At 44.7% G+C, this 25,869-nt stretch overlaps 1 protein-coding gene across 3 annotated transcripts in view; it reads left to right on the top strand.

The window, feature by feature from the left end:
* The window catches only part of PHF21A (PHD finger protein 21A), a 287,607-nt gene that overhangs the window by 254,864 nt on the left and 6,874 nt on the right, over nucleotides 1-25,869 (top strand). Inside the window, exons 12-17 of one of the 3 annotated variants that reach the window (XM_024214768.2) lie at nucleotides 1,185-1,264; nucleotides 1,717-1,777; nucleotides 5,257-5,279; nucleotides 16,544-16,699; nucleotides 18,464-18,539; nucleotides 18,842-18,945. In XM_024214768.2, the coding sequence (XP_024070536.1) occupies nucleotides 1,185-1,264; nucleotides 1,717-1,777; nucleotides 5,257-5,279; nucleotides 16,544-16,699; nucleotides 18,464-18,539; nucleotides 18,842-18,945 (500 nt within the window). Of the gene's footprint in view, nucleotides 1-1,184; nucleotides 1,265-1,716; nucleotides 1,778-5,256; nucleotides 5,280-5,336; nucleotides 5,501-16,543; nucleotides 16,700-18,463; nucleotides 18,540-18,841; nucleotides 18,946-25,869 lie in introns of all 3 variants that reach the window. The other 2 variants (XM_024214758.2, XM_024214775.2) reach the window with 2 other exon arrangements.

Genomic DNA, 25,869 nt, shown 5'->3' with positions numbered 1-25,869 from the left:
CCTTGCACCAAGGAAAAGATCACACTTGGGCTATGCTCATACAGCACTTTGGGTGCAACTTGTCCCTGCCCCCTCAGTCCCTTGTTAGATGGAAACAGGCAGTTGCTTAGGTATCTGAGATCAATGGTTGGGGAGGCAGTGCATGCTCTGCTGTCTGGGAGGAAACTGTGAAAAAACTAATTGACTGTTGTGTAGCCCTTATGTGTGAAGAAGTTACCTAATAGGTCAGTGTACCTTAACCCCTTCTCTGGATTTCTCATTTCTGTAAATTGGTGAACATGCTGGGTTAATGGATTTCAATAGTTCTGATAATTTCTTTAGTCCTCGCCTACAATGAAATCAAGCCTGAATCTACATAAATTCAAGGACTTGCACGTCACTGTACTAAATTTAGCCTCAGCAGAAGTCCATTTTTATTTTTATAATTTCAACAGATAATATATATGCTTATTTTTAAGCATTTTTTTCTATTTTTATTTATTTAAATTTTCATAGTTGCACAAAATTATGGGTTCTAAGTAATTTTTTTCCATTTTTATCTATTTGAATTTTCACAATTGTGGAAAATTGTGGGTCAGACAACTAGTATTTAATGACAGTAGAAGTTGAGATTCAATAATTTAAAGCTTTATAACCATTAAAGCACAAATTCTCAACATCACGTCAAAGTATACAAAGTAAATATCCTTTAGTCAAACTCTAATAAGTTTTCATTCAGCATTTTTCTTACTTTGCCTATATGTAAATTTTGATTGTTATCAATGGAAATTTTCTTTTTGTTAATTAGTGTGTGTATAGATGTTTTTGACATTTACTGATTAAAAATCAAATTCTTCAAAGCCTAACTATATTTGCCTTAAATAGCAATGAGGTTTCCTCACGTGCTACTGTATTTAGGTTCCCAATTATGTTGAACTTCACTATAAAATATCTGTGTTCAGATGCTCTCATTTGGGAGGGGCAGCCAACCATTTCATAAACCAGTCTGGCAGTGTATTTATTTTTACCATTATCTATTCATTTTCAAACCCAGGAGTGTAGCAGAGATGGCTATCTTCAGCATTGCTGGCTTCCCATGGAAAGCCTCATAGTTCGAACTTACTTGCTTGCAGACTATGTAACATAGACATAGTTGTATGCTTTCTGAATCCAAGGTTTCTAACCTGAACCTTTCTTTTCACAAGAAATCCAAAGTAAGAGACAAGAGAGGAAAAGAAGAACAACAGCAAATCCAGTGTACAGTGGAGCCGTTTTTGAGCCTGAGGTATCAGTCTCTTGCTGGGGGGGAAGCTGGCAATTTCATTCTGTACTGCTGCCATGTTGCTACCTACTAAGATCTCTGAAGCCCAGCTAAACAGATAGGCTGTCGTTATAGTTTGAGAGACCAATGTAATGATGTGACCCTCAGGGTTTTATATAGTAAATACAGTTATTTCTGCTTAATACTTCTCTCCCCCTCCACCACCACCCGCATTATAAACCTGGCATTAAATAGCAGTGAGTATTGGTCCTGCCATTAGGAGGTCAGCTTGTGCACTGGCCTGCAGCAGTCCAGATGTCAGAAGCAGAATGGAAGGCTAACATTTCCAGAGATATGTTACCAACAACAGGACAGACATTAAGCCCAGTTTGTACTGTACTGCTCTGCCTGAGCTCTTACAGATTTAATTGTTACAAAAAATTAGCCAGCTAAAGTTGTTTTCCTCCCCTTTAAAGCGTAAGAAGAGTGCAGTCACATACCTGAACAGCACAATGCATCCTGGGACACGTAAAAGAGGTGAGTTATTTTCAACAATGCCATCTTGCTGTATGCTTATTTCTCCGTCTCCCATCAGCAGTCCCCTTGAGGACGGAAAGAAAGTGAAACAGGGAAGGATTTTGTGATACTGCATTTGCACAATAAATTCCAATGGTAAATAAGGACCAACATTTCTGGGGTTAGCGTAGCTGGCTTTATGGGGCAGCTCAAGGCAACATTTCAGTCTCACTCTACACAAATAAGACAATATACAGAACAGAGTGTAAGATAAGATGTTGGAACACCATTTAATGGAAGAGAGTTGCTGCCAAGGTGCTCTTAATACTGCCTAAGTGCAGTGCTACTGACAGGAAAGCAAAACATTATGGAAAAAGTGTATTTAATCTTACAGGAAGGGAAATTCAGAGTGTGAAGAGTTCATTCCCTACAATGTGTTGCTTTTCTAAGGGAAGGATCCCTCAAAGCATTTTCACTTCCACAGGGAAACCTTCCCACTTACCTTAAGCACTCTTCAGAAACAACTACCATCCTGGAACCTTAAAATGCCACCTTGTCCTGCAAGAAAGGAGGGTCTTTCTTATATCTACTAAATGTTATTCAGTGGAATTCACCTACAGAGCAGCAGTTCTTGTGCAGAACAGGTCACATTTTAAAACTCTTACTTTTAAGGATAAAATTGATCTCTTGGAACATTACAGTAGAGCTTAACTGTTTTGTTCTCTTTCTGTGTGTGGTGCTGAATATCAGAGCTGAGATCTGCCATGCAGATCCTAAAAGAAAATCTTTCCCTAATGGCTCTTAATGGTTTCCAACATGGCTTCTCTGCTCTTTGTTTTGCTGTCCAAAAACATATGACCGAGCAATCTAACATCATGACCGCCCAAGAAATCAGCAAACATGCTGTATAGTTTGTGATTAAAGTCAGAGGTCTATGTATTCCATATGTGGGGTGATGAACCTGAGACAGTGTATGCAGCAGTGTTGTGTGTGTGTGTGTGTGTCACAGACTAGATGGCTCAGGATATTAGTGATGGAATACATAACATTTCACCTCCAAGTTATTGATCTGAATCTGTCCGAGGATAGTAGTGACTGAAAATCTTTAATTATTTGGTGGGCTAGATGAGCTGATGATCCCAGTCCAGTCTGTATTGAACAGGTGCCTACATGACACAAACCATGATCATAACTAGCACTGATCATTTCCAATGTCAGTATTCTTGGCCAAGAGGTCAGGTATTCAAATGACCCTTGCTCTCCTTGAGGCAGCCTCTTCAGTGCAGGATGGAAGCACATAGGTTGGGCAGTATAGATAAATTTGCACTTCTGCTGCCATGCTGTCTCTGAGTAAATAAAGGACATCCAGTGCCACCTTCCATTACCTTAAATATGTTTTCAAAAAAGAAAGACAAGAAAACAAGTGTGTGTGTGTGTGTGTGTGTGCACGCGCGCACGCGTGCACTGTACATAAGGATATGTTCCTTCATATAGTAATGTTTCCAATGACCTAAAAATTTAAATTCCATTATATAACATTGTGTGAAGAATTACTTATAGATTTTTAAATGCACAAGATTACATATATGTATACATGGTATTTTCTTAGACTGTTTTTGCACAATGCTGTCTTCCTGTCCTTATTTTCATTCTCTGTTGTGAGCGTACACCCCTCGTCAGCACCAGATTAGTAACATATTTTCAAATGGGGTGGACAAGATTTGGGGCCTACAGTAGTTTTATTATTTGAATTAATATAGAAGTATATTAGGAGGATAGTTTGTGCAGCCCTGTGCCCTTTAGGGGTTTGGTTTAATTCTAGTTGCTGTTGGTCACATCAAAAATTTTGGCTATGGACATCACCATCAAAGATTCTTTCCAAGGATGTACATCTCTCTGGAAAGTATCTAGAACTCAAGTGCAAGGTGCAGCATGTACTGGGTATAGCCTGGCAATCTGTAAATACTATTATAAGTAGGGCCCTACCAAATTCATGGTCATGAAAAATGCGTCACGGACCGTGAAATCTGGTCTCCCACTATGAAATCTTTTTGTGTGCTTTTACCCTATACTATACAGATTTCATGGGAGAGACCAGCGTTTCTCAAATTAGGGGTTCTGTAGGGGTGGTCGCAAGGTTATTTATGGGGGGCCACGATATTGCCACCCTTACTTCTGCGCTGCCTTCAGAGCTGGGTTGCCAAAGAGCAGCGGCTGGTGGCTGGGTTCCCAGCTCTGAAGGCGGCGCCCCGCCAACAGCAGCGCAGAAGTAAGGGTCACAATACCATACCATGCCACCCTTACTTGTGTGCTGCTACCTTCAGAGCTGGACGGCCAGAGAGTGGCGGCTGCTGATTGAGGGTCCAGCTCTGCAGGCAGCAGCGTAGAAGTAAGGGTGGCAATACCGCAACTGCCCCTACAATAACCTTGCAACCTTCCCCCCAGAACTCCTTTTTGGGTCAAGACCCCTACAATTACAACACCATCAAATTTCAGATTTAAATAGCTGAATGAAATTTAAATGAAATTTACGATTTTAAAAATCCCATGATTGTGAAAATGGCCAAAATGGACCATGAATTTTTGTAGAGCCCTAATTATAAGAGCTGCGTAATTATTCCTAGATTTTTATTCCTTGTGATCTTTCCAGATCTGTAGAGTAACTTGGTACACCTCTACCCCGATATAACGCTGTCCTTGGGAGCCAAAAAATCTTACCGCGTTATAGGTGAAACCGCATTATATCGAACTTGCTTTGATCCGCCAGAGTGTGCAGCCCCGCCCCCACGGAGCACTGCTTTACCGCGTTATATCTGAATTCGTGTTATATCGGGCCGCATTATATCAGGGTAGAGGTGTATGTGGAAAGATGGGGAGAGTGCTAAGCACATATACTTTTACACAGTCATACAATACATAGCTAATATCTCAGTTGTCTGAAGGCTGTTCTTAGCAGATTTTGCACTTAGTGCTTTTCTAAAGGAGTCTAAAATAGATATATATGATTGGGGCAGTAGTACCTGCCGTTGCGATAGTAGGCATAGGTCTGAGATGGGAGGTGCTGACCTATAGGAAATGTAGGGAAGAAAAGGAGACTTGAAATGGTGAGTGCTGGCTATGAGAAAAGGACCTTTGGGTAGGTATATGCTGGCATAGGATAGATAGGGAGAGGTGGGATGACAGTAGACAAATTGAACTAACAGAAATCATTGCAGCCTGTCTGTGGGTTTGGTGCCAGCACGATTTCCTGATAACTGGACGGTCTCATTGCTAGGAATGAAAAGAGGCCCCACTCTGCACTTGGGAGCGTGACTCTTTGACCCTTAGCAGAGCCTGTTTTCACACTCCTCTGATATGCATCTTTCAAGCGTTCATTTCTTGAAAAATTCCACTTGTACGTTTCTAAAAAAAAAATGTTTAAATCTTTGCTTCTCTTCTTCCACTTGTGACTCCTATATTAATTTCCTCTCTGTGCTACATCATTTCCTTTTTCATGCTAGCCAATGAGGACCACTGGCCAAAGGTATGTAAGATCATTTCCCCCCCCCCTTTTTTTTTTTTTCCTTTTGTTAATGTGTAGGTCGTCCACCTAAATACAACACGGTGCTGGGGTTTGGGGCTCTGACCCCCACATCCCCTCTATCCAGTCATCCTGACTCCCCTGAAAATGAAAAGACAGAGACCACATTTACTTTCCCCGCATCTGTTCAGCCTGTGTCCCTGCCTAGCCCCAGCTCCACAGACGTAAGTAATTCTTGGGGAAGGGTTGGCTTTTGAAAAGATTTGTAGAATGAGCCACACTGGAAATGGCTTCAGATTTTGTTTCTTTAGCGTTCATTCCTTGAACACTGTTTGTCATGGTTCAGTGCAGTGAAACAGGCCAATGTTCTTTTACTCCCCAACCTTTCACTTTTACCTTCTTGTGCCTGTGTTATAGTATGGCAGATATTTCCTGTGACAGTCAGTCATTGATTGGAATGTTGGGATACACTGGGCATGCTTAGAGGAGCATGTTTTCTCAGTGTCTGGTGTCTGAGATCTTGTGTGACTGAATTCAATCTGTATTCCAGTGAGGAACTGGGAAGGGGAGAATGAGTCCTATTATTTAGAGAGACCGCAGTAGCAGTAAGTTGCTGGTGTTTCTGTAGCAAGAGGAGGAAGAGAAGGAACTTCTTGGATCGCCCAGATAGCTGGGCACAGTGTTCAGAGCACTGATCACAAGAGGTTCTCATGTCCTGGTGTGATTGAGTACACTGCCTCTGCACTCCCCACTCATGAGACTTTTCTTGAACAAAATCTGGTTATTCTGTTAGCATTTCTAAAGCAAGAGATAAAAATATTTTATTTGTCAAAATGCAAAGATTTCCCCTTCACAGCACAGCCTCTTTTGAGTAACTTTCTGAGAACCTTCAGATTGTCTCATTCTTATTCCTTGCAAGAAATATGGTGACAGAATTGTAAAGGTCAGATCTAAACCCTAGAAAGCAAATAAATGAAGTAAGGTTGAGTTTCCTCCCATGCCACTGATCTATCCTTCATTACCCTAAGTGACACTATCACAATAAACTACAATTTCTCTGAAAAAGGTGACTGCAAGAAATAAGAGAAGGCCAATGTAACTTCACCTGGGTCTGCTTAAAGATCTCAGTATAAAGGAAATACTGTAGTAGGACTATACTGGAAATAGAGGAGTGAGACAACTAAGTACACAAGAATGCTCAGCAGTCAAAGTGCACTTCTAATCTGAAAAGTGACTCTGTAGACGTTTGTCTTTCAATTACTCCTATCATATGGGCTCAGTTTATAGGTAAAAAGATGCTTTTTTTTCAATTGCCAGTGCTGCAAACTACCCCTGGGATCTGAGAGTCATGGTGGACTCTTTCCTTTGCATACATCATCAGCTGTAATAAAGGTTCTAAAGTCCAACATTGGTTCTCAGTAACTCCTGTGCTGCCCCATTGCCTCTTATGCACTGATGTAACTGCTTGGAACTGTGAGTAGCCAATTCTACTGACAATGCACAAGATGGAATAGAATCCAGTTCCCTCCCTCTGAACTCTACCAGCTCCGCAGGGCTAACAGTCAAAACATACTTTAGTAACTAAAGTTGGCAAATGCGACCCTGATACACAGGGAGCATATCTGTGGAATAAGCAGGGACCCTTTTTAAAAAGTCACTTTTCAGAGTGGAACAGTATTTGAATATCAAAAAAAATGTCCTGACAGTCAGGTGCATGAGTCTGTGGAACAGACTCCTGAAGGAAAGGTGCAGCATCTCCATCTTTTGGGACGAAAATGTACAAACCATTGGAAATTATGCTGTAGAGAACAAGCCTGTGCTGGCTCCAAGAGATGGACTGGGTAACATACTAGGTTTCTTCCATCTCTGATTTCAATGATTTTTTTTACCAGCCTTGTGACCAGAGCATAACAGTTCTCAGAACAGTGTGATTTGTTATCATGTGTATTTCAATGCCTAACTACCGCAGTCTAAGTTAAGGACAGAGTATTATTCTAGTGTTCCCAGCCTGATTCTGAATTTCTTGCCTTTGGTGAAATTGCTTAATATTTAAGCTTAGTTTTCCGTGATTTAACATACTTTTTAAATTAAATGATAGTTTTTAAAAATACAAAGACTCTAGAGGAAACATGCAAGTTGACACAATAGGTGATTAAAATATATAACACCTATGCATACACTTGGATAACTTGTTAAAATTATCTCTCAGTTCTGCGTGATATACTGTGTCAGCAAGTTAGCACGGCTTTCCCCCTGGAGTAATACAAATCTGTATACTAAAACACTTACAGACAGGTTACCCAGTTTGTGCACAAAGGCAACATTAAAACATTAATATTGCTGTTTTAATTTTTAAAAAGAATTCAGTCCCAAAGACTCCCCCAGTGCACATTTTCCAACAATTGAGCTAGACAACTTTGATTTTAAAAGGAAATAGATACAACAGCGATAGATGCCTTTTGAAATATCTAAGACCTATGAATTCTAGGAGCAGAAAATGTATCAGAAACCACGATACATGTATCACGAGTCCTTTATCTTAAAAACACCTCCATTAATTTGTTTTAAAAAATCTGTACTTTCACATTTACACTCACCAGAATAGTGACAGCTATTCAATATATGGTCATTGCATAGCATATTTCGTAGAAATTATAATTATTAGGGCAGTTGATTAATTGAAGTTAACTCATGCGATTAACTCAAAAAAAATTAATTGTGATTAAAAAAAATTAATCATGATTCATCTCATTTTTAATCACATTGTTAAACAATAGAATACCAATTGAAATTTATTAAATATTTTTGGATGTTTTTCTACATTTTCAAATATATTGATTTCAGTTACAACATAGAATACAAAGTGTAGACTGCTCACTCTATTATTTTTTTTTATTACAAATATTTGCACTGTAAAAATGATAAACAAAAGAAACAGTATTTTTCAATTAACCTTGTACAAATACTGTAGTGCAATCTCTTTATCGTGAAAGTGCAATTTACAAATGTAGATTTTTTTTTTTGTTACATAACTGCACTCAAAAACAAAACAATGCAAAACTTTAGAGCCTACGAGTCTACTCAGTCCTACTTCTCGTTCAGCAAATCACTAAGACAAACAAGTTTGTTTACATTTACAGGAGATAATGCTGCCCACTTCTTATTTACAATGTCAACAGAAAGTGAGAACAGGCGTTCGCATGGGACTTTTTTAGCGAGCATTACAAGGTATTTACATGCCAGATATGCTAAACATTCGTATGCCCCTTCATATTTCGGCCACCATTTCAGAGGACATGCTTCTATGCTGATGACCCTCATTAAAAAAATAAATGTGTTAATTAAATTTGTGACTGAACTCCTTGGTGGAGAATTGTATGTCTCCGGCTCTATTTTACTCACATTCTGCCAAATATTTCATGTGATAGCAGTTTCGGATGATGACTCAGCACATGTTGTTCATTTTAAGCACACTTTCGCTGCAGATTTGACAAAATGCAAAGAAGGTACCAATGTGAGATTTCTAAAGATAGCTACAGCACTCGACCCAAGGTTTAAGAATCTGAAGTGCCTTCCAAAATCTGAGAGGGATGAGGTGTGGAGCATGCTTTTAGAAGTCTTAACAGAGCAACACTCCGATGTGGAAACTACAGAACCCGAACCACCAAAAAAGAAAATCAATCTTCTGCTGGTGGCATCTGTCTCAGATGAAAATGAACATGCGTCGGTCCTCACTGCTTTGGATTGTTATCGAGCAGAACCCGTCATCAGCATGGACGCATGTCCCCTGGAATGGTGGTTGGAGCATGAAGGGACATATGAATCTTTAGCACATCTGGCATGTAAATATCTTGCAACGCTGGCTACAACAATGCCACGAGAACACCTGTTCTCACTTTCAGGTGACATTGTAAACCAAAAGCATGCAGCGTTATCTCCTGCAAATGTATACAAACTTGTTTGTCTGAGTGATTGGCTGAACAAGAAATAGGATTGAGTGGACTTGTAGTCTCTAAAGTTTTGCATTGTTTTATTTTTGAATGCAGTTTTTTTTGTACATAATTCTACATTTGTAAGTTCAAATTTCATGATAAAGAGATTGCATGACAGCACTTGTATTAGGTGAATTGAAAAATACTATTTCCTTTTTTTTTTACAGTGCAAATATTTGTAATAAAAATAAATATAAAGTGAGCACTGTATACTTTGTATTCTGTGTTGTAATTGAAATCAATATATTTGAAACTGTAGAAAACATCCAAAAATATTTAAATAAATGGTATTCTATTATTGTTTAACAGTGCAATTAATTGCGATTAATTTTTTTAATCGCTTGACAGTCCTAATAACTACTATGAGGAAAAATGGTCTTTTGATGTAAGAACAGGGCTGAAAGTAAGGCGATCTGTGTTCTGTTCATAGTCTTCCACAAACTCACAGTGTAGCCTTGTGAAAGTCAAATCATTTTTGTGACTCAGTTTCCCCTTCTGTAAAATGGGATAATGGTAGTTCACATGGGTGCTGAGACTTAATATTTGTAAAAAACTTTGAGATTCTTGGCTATAGAAATACAAAATACTAATTATTTAACCACCAGCTATATATTGGTGTTGTATATGAAGACAAAGAGAAAGATACGGTCCTTTGCATCAAGGAGCTTACAATCTAATTAGTAGGGCCCTACCAAATTCATGGTCTGTTTTGGTCAATTTCACAGCCAGGGGGTAAAATTACTCAGTTTCATGTTTACATCTGAAATTTTACACTGTTATAACTGTGGGGGTACTGACCCAAATGGCGGTCAGGGTGCAAGGGTCACAAGGCTATTGTAGGTGGGTTATGGGATTGCCACCCTACTTTCGCCATGTTACTGGCAGGGGGGCTGCCTTCAGAGCTGGACAATCAGAGAGGAAGGCTGCTGGCTGGGCGCCCAGCTCTAAAGCCAGCGCAAGCAGCAGCGCAGAAGTGAGGGTCACACAGGGTATGGAGGGTGGGTTACCATAGGTCTGGTTTTCCTGGCAGTCTCCTGCCTGAGTGGGTGGGAGGTGACATCTGGAGCCACAGCCTCTCTGTGCAGGGAGGTGATAGCTGCAGCCGCAGCCTCTCCACGCAGGGGATGACAGCTGGAGCCGCAGCCTCTCTGCACAGGGGATGTGTGACAGTTGCAGCTGCAGCCTCTCCGCATGAGGGGGAGCGGTGACAGCTTGAACCGCCAAGCTTCCTACAGCTGGGGGAAATTTCCAGAGATGGGTCTGACCCGCCCCAGGAGCAGCCCCTGCAGGGGAAGAGGAAGTCTCGTCCCTCCTCATCCCCAGCTGGGACTAGCAGCTGGAGCCCTGCGCAGGATAGGAGCCCCCGGCTCCATGCCAGATTTCACAGGGTAGATCAGATTTCACGGTTCATGATGTGTTTTCACAGCTGTGAATTTGGTAGGGCCCTACTAATTAGATATTCAACACAAGATATACTGGGATACTCAGAGAATGGTGACAGCTTATAAAGATCTTAATTTATTATAAGTGATGCAGGTTGCCCCATGCTTTCCATTTTAAGACCCTGTTTTCAGTTGCTGACAACTTTGCCAAATTTAAATCGCTTGGGCTGAAACTTTCCACAATGGGTGTCTAACTCAAGTTGAAATTTTTTTTTGAAAGTTTCACCTAAAACGGTTCAGCTATTTAACACAACAAAATTAAGGAAAGTAACTTGTTTTGCCCAAGCTAAAAAATTTTTTGATAACTGTTTTTGTTACAACCATGTTTTGGAGCAGGGACTTGAAATTTAGCATAGGTATAGCCTTTGAGTCAGAGATGGCCTTTTGACATCCGGGTGAAAATCCCCCCAAATTTGGCCACACTATATGCCTGTGAAAAATCTGTTTGCACATTCTCAGTAGAGGCTTGTTACAGTTTGGCAGCAAAATTCTCTGATGAATCCAGCTCCACTGAGCATGCTCCATCTCCTTGCATCTTCTACAAGCCGACCAGACTGCACATGCAGAATGACTAATCATGCTCCATCCCGAGGCTAAGCAGGACTTTTACTGCAATTGCTGCTCCCAGGTTCCAGGAGTACCTGTGATACCAGGCACCAGAACTGAGAGCAGTTAGACTCTCTCTCCTGTGACACAGGCAGTTTGGAGGAGAGCAAGGAGACAAACTGATGAGTGCAGCAGGGTAAGGAATAGGGTGCTGGAGGGGAAGAGATGCAAAGTGTGGGGACAAGGGCAGGACCTCTGGCTGGGAGGATGGATCAGAGCCTAGGAAGGAACAGAATTAGGAGCAGGAGCCAGGAGAGAGGGTACAGGCACAAGAGTGGGGGGAGGGGGCAATAATGAGGGTCATGGAAGTAGGAACAAGAGGTAGGAGAGAGAGGCAGAAGCTGGGCTGGGGGAGGGCAAGATGGGCAGGGTCAAGATTGAGGCAGAGGGAGAAAGAAGCAGAGGCGACAGAGAGGTCTGTAATCACTTGAGTGTACTCTCCTAAAGAACCTGGAATTAATCCCATTATTCTGGAGTCTTGACATTCCTATGATGTCTAGTAAATAGCTCTAAAACCCACTGGCAAAGCATGTGTCTCCATGTCACTCTAGTGGCAGGTCTGCTTAGAAGAAAACAGCCATCTATTGCTACCAGTTACTGTTGGGCTGAAGTGGTAGAGGACTGTGCTGTGGATCTAAATATCCCAATCATGGTGATGACCCACGTGTGGGAGTCAATATGGTACCACAGGATGACATTTTTATCTTTCAGTTTTTAAGTTTTTAAAAAACTTGGGAAATTACATCCAAACAACAATGTTTATTCAGTTTGCAAAGGCAAGCCCTCAAATGTTAGAGGATGTCAGAATTAAGGTTGCCAGTGCAACCTTAATTCAGCCCTTTTGTGCATAGGCATAATGATGCTGTCTTTAAATACATGGTCGCCTACTCTTTTTTCCACAGGCTTTTTATGATGTAATATCTATCTGTCTATCTATATAGATAGATAGATATAGATATATCTAAATACAGAGGTTACACATACACTTACATATAGTGCTGGTTTATTGTTATATTTATTTCTCTGACAGTGACACCTAAATTCCAGGGCCCCATTGTACTAGATACTGTACAAAAATAACAAAGACCCAGTCTCTGCCCTGAAGAGCGTAGGGTTGATTTTTTGTTCTGTCTAGGGTACAGCTGATGTAGGAACAGAGGACGTGAGGCCAAAAGTGACTTTGTTACCTTTTGTGCTTCCCCTATTCTGGGGCCAGCTTCAGGTCTTCTCAGTCTCCAGCATGCATTACACTTGGCTGCTTATGGCCCCTCAGAGCTGTTTCAGAAGCCTGTAGTCATAGTGCAGCAATGTTGAGGGGACATACCACACAATCTGACCCATATTATACATATATTTATTAACAACAAATAAGACATGGGACATTTTCTGGGAATTAAATACTGGCTGGGGGGAGTTCAGGAACCATCCACCACCAGTTATTAATTCCCACGAAATGCCCTGCACTATTGCATTACTGCCTTGATAAGATGAAAATAGGGCTATGGGTGTGTGTGTGTGTGTGTGTGTGTGTGTGTGTGTCCATTCCAGTTGGTACATATGGAGCATTACAAGAAAATTAATACCTCGCTTATTAACCCATCGTGTTACATGAATCATCACTCAACATTCCATTGAATTTAGAAGTTCTAAACCTGAATTGTTGAGCAACTGATACTTGCATGAGAGATTAAGGAAATCACCTGCTTAGATCTGATTCTGCAGGATATCAGATGTCACAGTGTTTAATGGGTTTGATCCTGAAAGATACTGATCGCCCCGGCAACATGCAGAATGCTCTCAATTGCCATTATATTGAGTGGTAGTTGAGGATGCTCAGCACCTCACAAGATTGGGCCATGCATTAACATAGAACTTCAAAAGGTCTAGGATGAGTTTCCTTTGAAGACTGGATTGCAGAGGATTTTCTGTTTGCCTTTATCTTGTTTCCTGTCTGCCTTCTGTTCCTTCTATGCATTCACACAATGCAGGAAAGAGGAAAAGGAAGCTCTTCCCAGCAATACAAATTTCATTTCAAGGGAGGCATGAAATCTCACTGATTTGCTTCTTCAATTAACGTTTAAGAACTCTCTTTAGTATTAAAGATTAAATGATCTCAGAACCCTACACTCATTTGATTCATGGAAGTTATGGAATCAAAACATGACACTGAGCTTTAAGAAAGATTGACCCTTTAGAAAACAGGACAGCAGTGTTAACCTTGGGAGTTAAGGGATGAAGAGCAGCTCCCGATAGAGTAAGACTTATCTGTCATGGAGTCTGAAAGTTAAATCTCAGCAAACTGTATTTGTGTGTGATTTTCTTTGAAAATATGGTGGATCTCTTGCTGCATACATTTAATACATTATCCCTAGGGCCCTACCAAATTCACAGCCATGAAAAATGTGTCACAGATTGTGAAATCTGCAGGGCCGGCTCTAGGTTTTTTGCCGCCCCAAGCAAAAAAAATTTTGGCTGCCCCCCATCCCAGCCCTGGGTTCCTCGCCGCACGCCCCTGCTGCCCCAGCCCTGGGCTCTCCCCACCCACACCCCCTGCCGCCCCAGCTCTGGGCTCCCTCATTCCCCCCCCCACCTCCTGCCGCCCCAGCCCTGGGCTCTCTCCTCCCCTCCCCCACCTGCACCCTCCTTCTGCCGCAGCCCTGGGTCACTGGTAACTCACTCCCACGGCAGGGGAGAAGGGGGGGTTAGATGGGTTGGGGTTTCTGTGGGGGGCAGTCGGAGGGGGTGGATGGTGGCAGGGTGAGGCTACCCTCCCTCCCTGTGGAGTGTCCTATTTTTGAATGTTAAAATATGGTATCCCTACCCTTCACAGTGCAGCTCTTCATTCATAGCAGGCTGCAGCATGAGGTCTCAGCTACCTTACTCCCTTCCCCTTTTTCCTGTTGGTAGTGGCCAAGGGAATGCTGGGAAATGTAGTTCTGTCCCTGCTCCAGGGCTGACTCTATAGGCAGGGAGCTAACCAAGGAACTACAGCTCCCAGGGCCCCCTGTTGGTTCTCAGCTCCCAGGCTGGATCCCTGCCGCCCCTGCAAATGGGCTGCCCCAAGCACGTGCTTGCTTTGTTGGTGCCTAGAGCCGCCCCTGGAAATCTGGTCTCTCCCTATGAAATCTGGTCTTTTTTGTGCTTTTACCCTATACTATACAGATTTCATAGGGCAGACCAGCGGTTCTCAAATTGGGGGTCCTGACCCAAAAGGGAGTTGCAGGGGAGGTCACAAGGTTATTTTAGGGCAGTTGTGGTATTGCCACCCTTACTTCTGCGCTGCTTTCAGAGCTGGGCAGCTGGAGAGCGGCAGCTGTTGGCTGGACACCCAGCTCTGAGGGCAGCGCCCCGCCAGCAGCAGCGCAGAAGTAAAGGTCACAATACCATACCATGCCATCCTTTACTTCTGCACTGCTGCCTTCAGAGCTGGGCGGCCAGAGAGTGGCGGCTGCTGGCTGAGGGTCCAGCTCTGCAGGCAACGGTGCAGAAGGAAGGGTGGCAATACCATACCATGCCATCCATACTTCTGCACTAGTACTGGCGGTGGCTCTGGCTTCAGAGCTGGGCTCCCGGCCAGCGGCCACCGCTCTCCAACTGCCCAGCTCTGAAGGCAGCGCTGCTGTCAGCAGCAGCACAGAAGTAAGGGTAACAGTACTGCAAACCCCTCCCCCCATAATAACCTTGCAACCCTCCCACAACTCCTTTTTGGGTCAGGATCCCTACAATTACAACACTGTGAAATTTCAGATTAAATGGCTGAAATCATGAAATGTATGATTTTAAAAATCCTATGACTGTGAAATTAACCAAAATGGACCGTGAATTTGGTGGGGCCCTAATTATCCCTAATAAAGAAAAAATCCACTTTTTCTTGCCCAGCCACATACTATATAGGAGCCAGGCAAAGTCTAGAATGATTCTAAAATGGCAAAACTCCTCAAACGTGAACAGGCTACTCAAGTCAAACTGGAACATTGCGTGCCCCGATATTTCATACTAAAGAGGCATGCAGCTACAATTTGCTTCATTTTAGACAAATTAGGGTTAAGATCCTACAAGTGTTGTGTGTATGGAACTTCATTGAAGTCAGTGAGAATTGCATGTGCCGAGGGCTTGAGACATTGGGTCTTAGGTGTGGCAAGTTGCCAGAGCAGCCCCGCAGGTGAATAAAGGGTAGAATTTGGGTGTCCCTGTTCCTCTCTCTGGTTTTTAAGTTGTTTTCCTTGTGTGTTCTTCTGTTCAAACATCTATTTATTAACAATCACAAAAGCATGAGATGGGATTGATGGGAGGAAAGAGAGAGAGGAATAAAGAGATAAAAACATAACCTAACCTTGCCATGAATTTTGCATTGTGGGGGAGGGTCCTTGGGGAGTGAATAGTTGGGGAAAGGAAGTGCCTCCACTGATAATGCAAAAATAGTAAAACATAGATTGTTAGAAGGACACTATCTACTAACTTTTCAGTTCCTTGTGAAAGCCTCTTATGGCTAAAAATAACATTTTCCCCTCTTGGTTTTGTGAACCTTTGATATCCCCTCGTTCTGCCCCTCACAGGCCTTGGTTAATGATGAAGCAGAAATCAGTAGTCATTGTGGGGTTGGGGCAATGGATTTTAAAATATAATGGGCTAAATGTATCCTGATGTAACTTGAGTGAAGTTAAAGGAGTTACCTCAGGGATGAATTGGGTCCATTCTTTTTAATTTACAAATCAGTGCACTTTTCTCTTTCAGTATAACAGTTTGAAAAGATGTCACATATGTGCTCTAAATACTTACTGGTGTTGTTTTAAAGTTCAATATTGCCCTCTGTGGGTTTCTTAGGAAAGACTGTGGACAAGAGGCAACCTCATTTGTATGCTCCCCACATGGAGCTGTGCTTACATCCAAAGATTAGAAGGACCAAGGAAAGCAAGTATCTTACCAGTGCAGGCTGAAACCATTGAACATTTTCCTAACTAAGATGGATGGTGGGGTAGGGATTGTTCCTAGAGACTGTGGTAACAAATATTCACTAGGGCGTCTCACCTGGGGAGGGCAGAGGGAGTTGTACTTCTGACATCCTCGCTGATTTTCCGGTTACACCTCCTAAAAAGAACTTAGCCGTATAGAATCCCATAGCTGTAGCTTGTGCTGAAGCGTTTACATTCAACTAGGATGTAGATGTCAAAGGTCAAAGTTCACTTTTTGCCTTCTTCTTTCTCACCCCCTTCCCTCAATTTTATAGGGCGATATCCATGAGGATTTTTGCAGTGTTTGCAGGAAAAGCGGGCAGTTGCTGATGTGTGACACATGTTCACGTGTGTATCACCTGGACTGTCTGGACCCACCTCTGAAAACCATTCCCAAGGGCATGTGGATCTGTCCCAAATGTCAAGACCAGGTATTGTTTGAAAGATAGGGAGTTACACACAGTGCACTACAAAGATTTTCCGAGTTAAAGAAAATAACCTGATCACTTGGCTTAGTTAGATTGGAACAGCCTGACATTGAGCAAATCTATTTGATCTGTAATTAGGCTTGTGTGAATTTCATCAAATTGCCACTGTTCGAATGCTCACAAATACTAAGCCTTTAAGTCTTGCTTTTGTGCTCCCAGACTCAGGGTCCTTTTGTGTTACCCTTGTGTTTCAACTCTGCTTTTCTGGGGCAAAGCACACAAACTTTTGGGAAAGGTTCTCTATGACCCATAAGGATTTTCCTGTAGCTTTTTTACTCCGAATTTCTCTGAAAGGTGGTAGTTCTTTGTCCAAAGTGAATAGGATATTTGCACAAGCCTACCCTTAGAGAGAAAATACTGAGCCAATGCTTCCTGGTAAAACCCAAACATTACAGAGGTTGTCATTCCTGTTCTCTTTCGTGGTACATCCGGTGTCAGAATAATGACTATCGATGAATGACTTGGACGTTCTTCCCTCAAAATCTCTCTGTAAAAGTATACAAATGGATTGGAATAATGAGATGATATTTCATCCATTAATGGCATAAAGATTACAAGATAAAGAAATAAACTGCTGTTTTCATTTCCCCGATTTTGGAACTTCAAGAATTACAATGGATTGCTGTTAAGCCATCAGCCAAAAGCTATTAATATACTGTCTGACCTAAGAGAAGGGTGACCAGACAGCAAGTGTGAAAAATCAGGACGGGGTGGGGGGTAATAGGAGGTTATATAAGAAAAAGACCCAAAAATCGGGACTGTCCCTATAAAATCTGGACATCTGGTCACCCTACCTAAGTGAGTGCCTTAGTAGTCCATGTGAGCCTCTGTTAACCAGATGATAACATAAGAAAGCAACCTGGCATTTCCACGTGCATGTTACATAACGCAACAAAAAAACAAACAAAAACTCCCAGTAGATTAAATTACTCAACATGGTTGTAGCTGAAGGAGGAGGGGGCACAGCCTTGCTTTCACACTCACCCCCACCACCACCACCGCCGGTTTATGTTTTACTGAAAAGTTACCAGAAAATAAATTAAAAAGTGTCCGAGACATTTTGCTTTAGAGTGATTCCAGCCTCAGTCCCCTGGGTCATTCCTCTGGTGAGCTACCAAGATTCATTCTTCCTCCCTAAATAAGGTATCTTAAGAGGGAATCTGTTTATCCTCTTAAAGATAAGTATGATGCTTATCCTTATAAGGAGAGTTTGGCAACACCAGTAACGTGGTCCTGAGGGCAGGTGGAGATGGGAAAGTGTCATGTCTTATCTGTTTGAAAGTGTGAAGTTCATATGTGTGGTGCAGAGGCTTTCCAGGAACAACTTAGATCAGCAGTTTGTCTGAGCCATGAAGCCATGTTCCTGTCCTCTGGCAAGTTTGAGATCAGATACGTTGTCTTTTCATTCCTCTTTAACCTGTTAAGTTTCATGACCAGAAGATGTTTGTGGTTATGAGGGAGTGAGAAAATGCTGACATTTGTGATAAATCGGCCTCTGTTGTGGAGGCTATAATACAGATGCAAATAATTCCCTCTGTTGAACCTTGGAACAGGATTGCAAGGCATTATGTTAACAGGTTGTGTCTAATGATAGCCATGAAAGAAACTCTTTTGTCTCACCCTCTCTTTTGTCTCTTCCCTTTTTCTTTCTCCCTTTCCCAGAGGTAAAATGTGTGCCAGTTAAATGTACACACTCTTTTCTTTCAGATGCTGAAGAAGGAAGAAGCAATCCCATGGCCAGGGACTTTAGCAATTGTTCATTCATATATTGCATACAAAGCAGGTAGGAAAACAGAGAACACCTTTGCATTGCTTTCATGTTTGTAAAATGTTATTTTGGGAATGGTATTGGGTAGGACTTGTTTTAAAGAGGAAATTGATTACTTGATAACCCAAGTAATAATGTGAAAAGGGCAGTCTGGGTACTTTGTGAAAGCTTCATGTGACTCTTCATTTATGCAGGTGCAATTTCAGGTATGATCCAATGTGTCCATTGTATAAAGTAGCTTAGAGACTCCATCTGAAGGCCATAACAGGGACTCTTTAAATATTCATCATTGAGAGGATTATTATTCCCTTTTACAGCAAAAGAAGAGGAGAAACAGAAGCTACTTAAATGGAGTTCAGATTTAAAACAAGAAAGAGAACAACTAGAGCAGAAGGTCAAACAGCTCAGCAATTCCATAACAGTAAGTATTTTTGTCCGCTGTAATGCTACACTTGTTCTCTGCAGCCTTTTCATTCTAGCACCATGCAAGCAGGCAGAGCATAAGTCTGGAGACTGGTACTGTAGGCAGGGCCATAGCAACAAAGAACGTGGCCCCCTCCGAACGGTGGCCCCTCCGAACATATGTCCGGGCGGGGCCCCTTACAATGCAGAAACTGGAATGCGGTATTTATTTTGCCACTTTTAGGGGCCCCCTTCCTTGCGGGGCCCCCTCCGGTCGGAGGGTACGGAGGGCGCTCGCTACGCCTCTGACTGTAGGCCTGATCCAACTTCCATAGAAGTCAGTGGGAGTTGGGTAAGCTTCTATTTGAGCTTTGCTCTTTCTCTTGCCCTTTGGATCTTTTGGATGTTTAAAGTACAGCTACATTAACTCATGCTAGCTGTACCTTGCAGATGTACAGTAACCCATAATACCAACAGTTGACAAACACAACCCATGGAGATGTACAGTGGACTCTACGGCTCTTATTTTTATTACAGAGGAGCAGCCTAAGTAGCTACAGGTCCTAATATCTGATGCTTCATTTTATTCTGGGTCAGTAGGCCAAATTGCATGGTGGGACTTACAGCATTGGTGCATGGCCCCATCATATCTAAAATGAAAGCAACTGCAGTGGTCTCCATGTTACTCACAGGTTTGGCCCTCAGATTCCTGACAAGTTACCAAGGCAGTCTTCTTTTGGGCAAACTTTGGGTGCCCCTGCCTAATGTTAATTACAACTTCCCACACTTTTTCCCCCTAACCAGAGACTAGGTTTTCCACCTTGTTTTGTAACAGTAATAACTAGAACCTATGTAAAAAGCAACAGAGGGTCCTGTGGCACCTTTAAGACTAACAGAAGTATTGGGAGCATAAGCTTTCGTGGGTAAGAACCTCACTTCTTCAGATGCCTTGCATGGCGTTCTTACCCACGAAAGCTTATGCTCCCAATACTTCTGTTAGTCTTAAAGGTGCCACAGGACCCTCTGTTGCTTTTTACAGATTCAGACTAACACGGCTACCCCTCTGATACTTAGAACCTATGTGTTAGCTTGTAACTTTCTCTCATCATCACACACAAGGTGGACTCCTAAGTCACCACATATAAACATGAGCCCCTCAGGAGGTCCCATGTTAATATCAGAGAACTATAAATGCTAAGTTCTGTTCCATAGCCAACATTTGCAACATCATACAGTCCTTCTTCGAGTGATTGCTCATGTGTATTCCACAATAGGTGTGCGTGCTCGCCACGTGCATCGGTGCTGGAAGTTTTTCCCCTAGCAACCCCTGGAGTAGCACCTCCATGGCACCGTATAAGGGGTGCTGCACGCTCCCCCCACCCTCAGTTCCTTCTTGCCACCAGTGAAGGTGCTTTGGAACTGCTCTGCTCCAGCTTTCCTGTAGCTCGTCCCCAAAACTGCTTATTCGTTCAGTGTATGATACCTGTAATTAGTTAGTTGTTTAGTTAGTTTAGTTTAGCTAGAGCGCCCGGGCCGGGGCATGCCCCATGCCCCAGGTTTTAAGTCGTGTAAGACTTGTAGGCGATCTGTGCCACTGAGTGATCTGCACGGGGACTGTCTACGCTGTTAGGGGGAACCCATCTCAGCAATCGCTTCAAGATTTGCAAGTCGTTTAATCCTCAAACCAAGAGAGAAAAGGACATTAGGCTCCAGGCTATCCTGATGGAGTCGGCGCTGACACTGGCTCCGGTGCGCTGCTCCGAGTCGGCACCGCGGTGTCGGTGCACGGCGACCCTCTGGCACCATCGACTAGTCGACACCGCTCCCCGTCCACGGGGCACGTCAAGAAGGCTAGGAAGAGGTCTTCACCGCGGCACCAGAGTAAACCCGGGACAGAGGCTAGACCCACGTCGGGCAGTCCTTGAGCCCCACTGGCCTGTAGGCCTCTGACTCAAGTCGACGGAGTAGCCCGGCCCATTCGGAGCAGGCCTCCCCAGATGTCTGGATGCCCTCCACACTGGAGGCCCTGCAGGCGGCCCGGATTATGTCATGTCCATACCAGTACCAGGAGCACTGGTGACCGTTCAGGGCAAAGTCCACGTGGCTCACCCTCGACACCTCCCGTTTGACAGCAAAGCTCCGTTTGTGGAACAAACAGATACAAAGCTGCATGGCCTCCCACACGACTTTCCAGACTCTGGGTCTCTATGTTCCGGCTCCAGCTAAACCTAAGTTCAAGCTGAAGCAGAGTCCCGTTCAGGCCACCCACCCAAAATACGAGACCGCTTATAAGAAGTCGCAGGACTATAAGAGGCACCCAGAGAGGCAGTCTCGGCCTGCCCCCCAGCCTGGGTCCTCCAAGGGCAAGCAAATGGGGAAAAGGCGGTTTTGACGGGATGCCCAGGGGCGCCCTGCCAGTTCTCATCAGGGATCCACCCTCAATAAAGCTTCCCTTCTCCAATCGGTTGTGTGCTTTCCTCCCGGAGTGGTCGCAGCTGACTTTGGACCGATGGGTCCTCAACACCATCTCCTGGGGCTACACCCTCCAGTTTACTTCCTTCCCTCCCAACCACCCCCGTCCCTCCTGGGGGACTCCTCGCACAAGGCTTTGCTCGAGCAGGAGGTGGGGCGGCTCCTGGGCCTAGGAGTGATGGAAGTGGTACCTGGGGAGTTCAAGGGCAAGGGGTACTACTCCTGCTATTTCCTTATCCCAAAGGCCAAAGGGGGGCTCAGGCCCATCTTGGATCTGCGAGGCCTGAACCAATACATGGTGAAGCTCAAGTTCTACATGGTCTCCCTGGCCTCCATCATCCCCTCCCTGGATCCCGGGGACTGGTATGCCGCCCGCGATCTGCAGGACGTGTACTTCCACATTCATATATTTGAGGGGCACAGACGCTTCCTCCGTTTCACAGTGGGGCAGGAACACTACCAATTTATGGTCCTCCCGTTTGGCCAATCCACTGCCCCCAGGGTATTCACGAAATGTATGTTGATGGTTGCGGCCTACCTCAGGCGCCGAGGGGTCCAGATCTTCCCCTGTCTGGACGACTGGTTGGTCAAGGGCACCTCCCGGTCACAGGTGCGGGATCATGTGGCGCTCCTTCTGTCCACATGCACCACTTTGGGCCTGTTGGTAAACAACACCAAGTCCACATTAGTTCCAGTTCAACGCATAGAGTTTATCGCAGCAGTCCTGGATGCATCATCGGCCAGAGCCTCCCTCCTACCGGACAGGTTCAAGACCCTGAAGGGGCTCGTAGACACGGTCACAAGGTTTCCGGTGACAACAGCCAGAGCGTGCCTCCAGTTCTTGGGTCACATGTCGGCGTGCACATATGTGGTCCTTCATGCCAGACTCAGGATGAGACCCCTCCAGCTCTGATTGGCCTCTGAGTTCTCCCAGGCCAGGGACAGGATGGACAAAGTCCTCACGGTACCCAAGCCAGTGATCACCTCCCTACAGGGTAGTCCTCTCCGAGAAACATGCTCCAAGGGGTCCAGTTCAGGGGCAGGCCCCTCGTCACTGGAGCTGGTGTCCGATACGTCGGACCTGGGATGGGGGGCCCATGTGGGGAACGTTCAGACCCAAGGTCTATGGTCGGCTCAGGACGTGACCCTCCACATAAATGTCAAGGAGCCCAGGGCGGTACGGCTGGCGTGCATGGCCTTCCACTCGCACCTGGAGGGCCGGGTGGTCAGGGTCCTCATGGACAACACGGCCTCAGTGTTCTACATCAACAAGCAAGGCGCGGGGCCCGATCCTTTGCTGCGAAGCCCTCAGGCTGTGGGATTTTTGTATAGCCCACGACATCTGCCTACAGGCCTTCCATCTGCCGAGTGCCCAGAACGCATGGGCAGATCGCTTGAGCAGGGACTTCTCCTCTCAGCACGAGTGGTCTCTCCACCCAGAGGTGGTGTACAGACTTTTCCAAGTGTGGGGAACTCCCCTGGTGGACCTGTTCGCGACTCGGCAGAACCGTCGCTGCCCCTGGTTCTGCTCTTGCGGGGTGGGAGGGCGCTATCTCTGATGCCTTCCTCCTGTCCTGGTCAGGCCAGTTTCTCTGCCTTTCCCCCGTTCCTGCTGATCGGCAAGGTCCTGGAAAAGATAAAGACGGACAAGGCTGGGGTCCTTCTGATTGCCCCGGCATGGCCCAGGCAGCATTGGTACGGGGCCCTCACGGGCCTGGCGGTCGCCCCGCAGTGGCCATTGCCGTCCCGCCCGGACCTGCTCTCCCACCCTCCACCCCAACCTAGTAGCAATCCACCTCACGGCGTGGCTGCTCAATGGTTAGGTCGGGAGAAAAGGATGTGCTTGGAAGGGGTTCGGCGCGTCCTCCTAGAAAGCAGGCTGCCCTCCACGTGCCGAGCGAGCCTACTTGGCAAAGTGGTCTCGGTTTTCCAGATGGGCGGACGAGCGGGGTCTTTTCCCGGTGGCCACCCCGATCCAGTTTATTCTGGACTATCTCCTTCACCTTAGAGCCTAGGGCCTGGCACCCTCGTCAGTCAAGGTGCACCCGGCGGCCATATCGGCCTTCCATCCGCCGGTGCAGGGCCACACGGTATTCTCCCATGCTATGACTGGCCGATTCCTTAAGGGGTTAGATCGTCTCTTTCCATATGTTAGGCCCCCTGTCCCACAGTGCTCCTGGTCACACCTCTCGTGGAAGGTGGCCTTCCTGGTTGCGATCACATCAGCTAGGCGGGTCTCAGCACTCAGGGCCCTGACCTCCGAGCCCCATACACGGTGTTTCATAAAGATAAGGTCCAGCTCCACGCGCACCCTTTGTTCCTCCCGAAGGTGGTCTCTGCCTATCACATGGGTCAGGACATTTTTCTGCTGGTCCTCTGCCCCAAGCCCCATGCGTCAGTGAGGAGCACTGCCTCCACATGTTGGATGTGAGACGAGCTCTGGCTTTCTACCTGGAGTGGACTAAGCCGCTCAGAAAGTCCTCGCAACTGTTCATCGCCTCGGCCGAGCGCATGATAGGTCAGCCGATCTCCACTCAGCAGCTCTCCAACTGGACCACCTCGTGCATCCGTACCTGTTATGACCTGGGGGGAATCCCTCCACCGCCAATTGTGAAGGCACACTCGACTCAGGCACAGGCCTCGTCGGCTGCCACCTTGGCCCATGTCCCCATTCAGGACATTTGTAGGGCTGCTACATGGTCTTCAGTTCACACGTTCACCTCACACTATGCGATCGTCTCCCAGACCAGGGATGACACCGAGTTCGGCAGGGCTGTGCTCCGGCCTGAGAAATTGTGAACTCCTACCCACCTCCAACAGATATAGCTTGGAATCACCTATTGTAGAATGCCCATGAGCAATCACTCGAAGAAGAAAAGACAGTTACCTTTCCGTAACTGGTGTTCTTCAAGATGTGTTGCTCATGTCTATTCCACATCCCGCCCTCCTTCCCCTCTGTCAGAGTTGTCTGGCAAGAAGGAACTGAGCGTGGGGGGAGTGCACAGTGCCCCTTATACCGCGCCATGGAGGCGCCACTCCAGGAGTCACTGGAGCGCTCCCCTACGGGTACTGCTAGGGGAAAAACTTCCGGCACCAGTGCACGTGGTGAGCACACACACCTGTTGTGGAATAGACATGAGCAACACATCTCAAAGAACACCAGTTACGGAAAGGTAACTGTCTTTTCTAGTGTATTTCACTGTACTCACCCTCACATACTTTGGGATATTTTTTTTCTATTTAAAAAAATATTTATAAGGTGTCTGATGTCCAAAGATATCTAATGCTGAACATAGTAGAATAACTCAGATAAATAATATATATGGAAAGGCTACCTATATCCTTTTAAGAAAGTAAATATCATAGTGGTGAAAGGTGCTGGATTAACAACTTTGGGGACTAGAATGTTCTCTTTATCACCAGAAGGCTAGGCTGACCTGACCTGACCTGGCAAGCAACAGTGCATGGGCAGCACCCACTCACCGATGTGCTTCATTCCTGACCTAGAAGAACTATTTATAGGTGAAGAGGGCAGTCCACTCTCCATGGACCACTCATTATTTACCTCTTAACTCAAACTGCCAACATGGGGCCAATTAGTTCCAGTTGTGGTGGTGATTTTTCTGCTGCTGTCATATATGTGTTAAAAGTTGGACTCAGACCAGGAGGGTTTGAAGATCAATGTAGACAAAAGGCTTCAAAACTTTTTTTAAAAAGATACCATCTTTCTGCAGGACATCTGTTGGGGCCTATGTGGTTTATACATCATTAAATTGAACCACATCCGTAGAGAAGGTATTGGCTACCTTCTCCTTTTTCTTTTAGTGAGTTTCAACCATGGACTCCTGACATCAAGTGGTTAAGTTAATTTGCCTTTCCTGTTGTTAGAGCTTCTTGATTTTTTTTTTTTTTTTTGTAACATGCAAGAAAAAAATGGCAAGAAAATAAGATTTTTAAATGAAGAGGGCACTGCATCTCTCTCTTCAAGTCCCCCTTTTTATTTATGGGGAGGGAATGATGTTTCTGCTAAAATAGGCAAAACTGTATGTGAAAGCAAGGCTCTATCCCATTAGCAGGACATATGTGCTCTCAACAAGGTCAGCTCTTACAGGATGCCTGCATTTGCAGATCTGAGTTGGAGGAATTTCAGAAATGCAATACTAATAGAAAATAATCAAAACTTGCTAATTTCAGCTGGACATTAACCCCATATTTTCCTCCAGAAGAAACACAATAGGATGGAGGCATCTCTGGTGATTTCCTAATCTGTAAGGGAAATGACATAAATGGGGGCAGAGCAGGTGGTAGTTACCTGCTGGCAATTTAACTTATCTGTCTGTAAATATTAATTAATTTGTGTGTGCAGCTTTGAGGTTTGTCTTCCTCCAAGCTGGGAAAGTGAACTTCCAGGTGCAGCCATTTCTGGAACTCTCCTCCTTGCTAGATGCCTATACCTGGGTTGATGAACATC

Source organism: Terrapene carolina, unplaced genomic scaffold (genome assembly GCF_002925995.2).
Source record: "Terrapene carolina triunguis isolate 2854851 unplaced genomic scaffold, T_m_triunguis-2.0 Scaffold96, whole genome shotgun sequence".
Classification (NCBI taxonomy): domain Eukaryota; kingdom Metazoa; phylum Chordata; order Testudines; family Emydidae; genus Terrapene; species Terrapene triunguis.
This window is presented reverse-complemented; position numbering and strand designations above follow the sequence as displayed.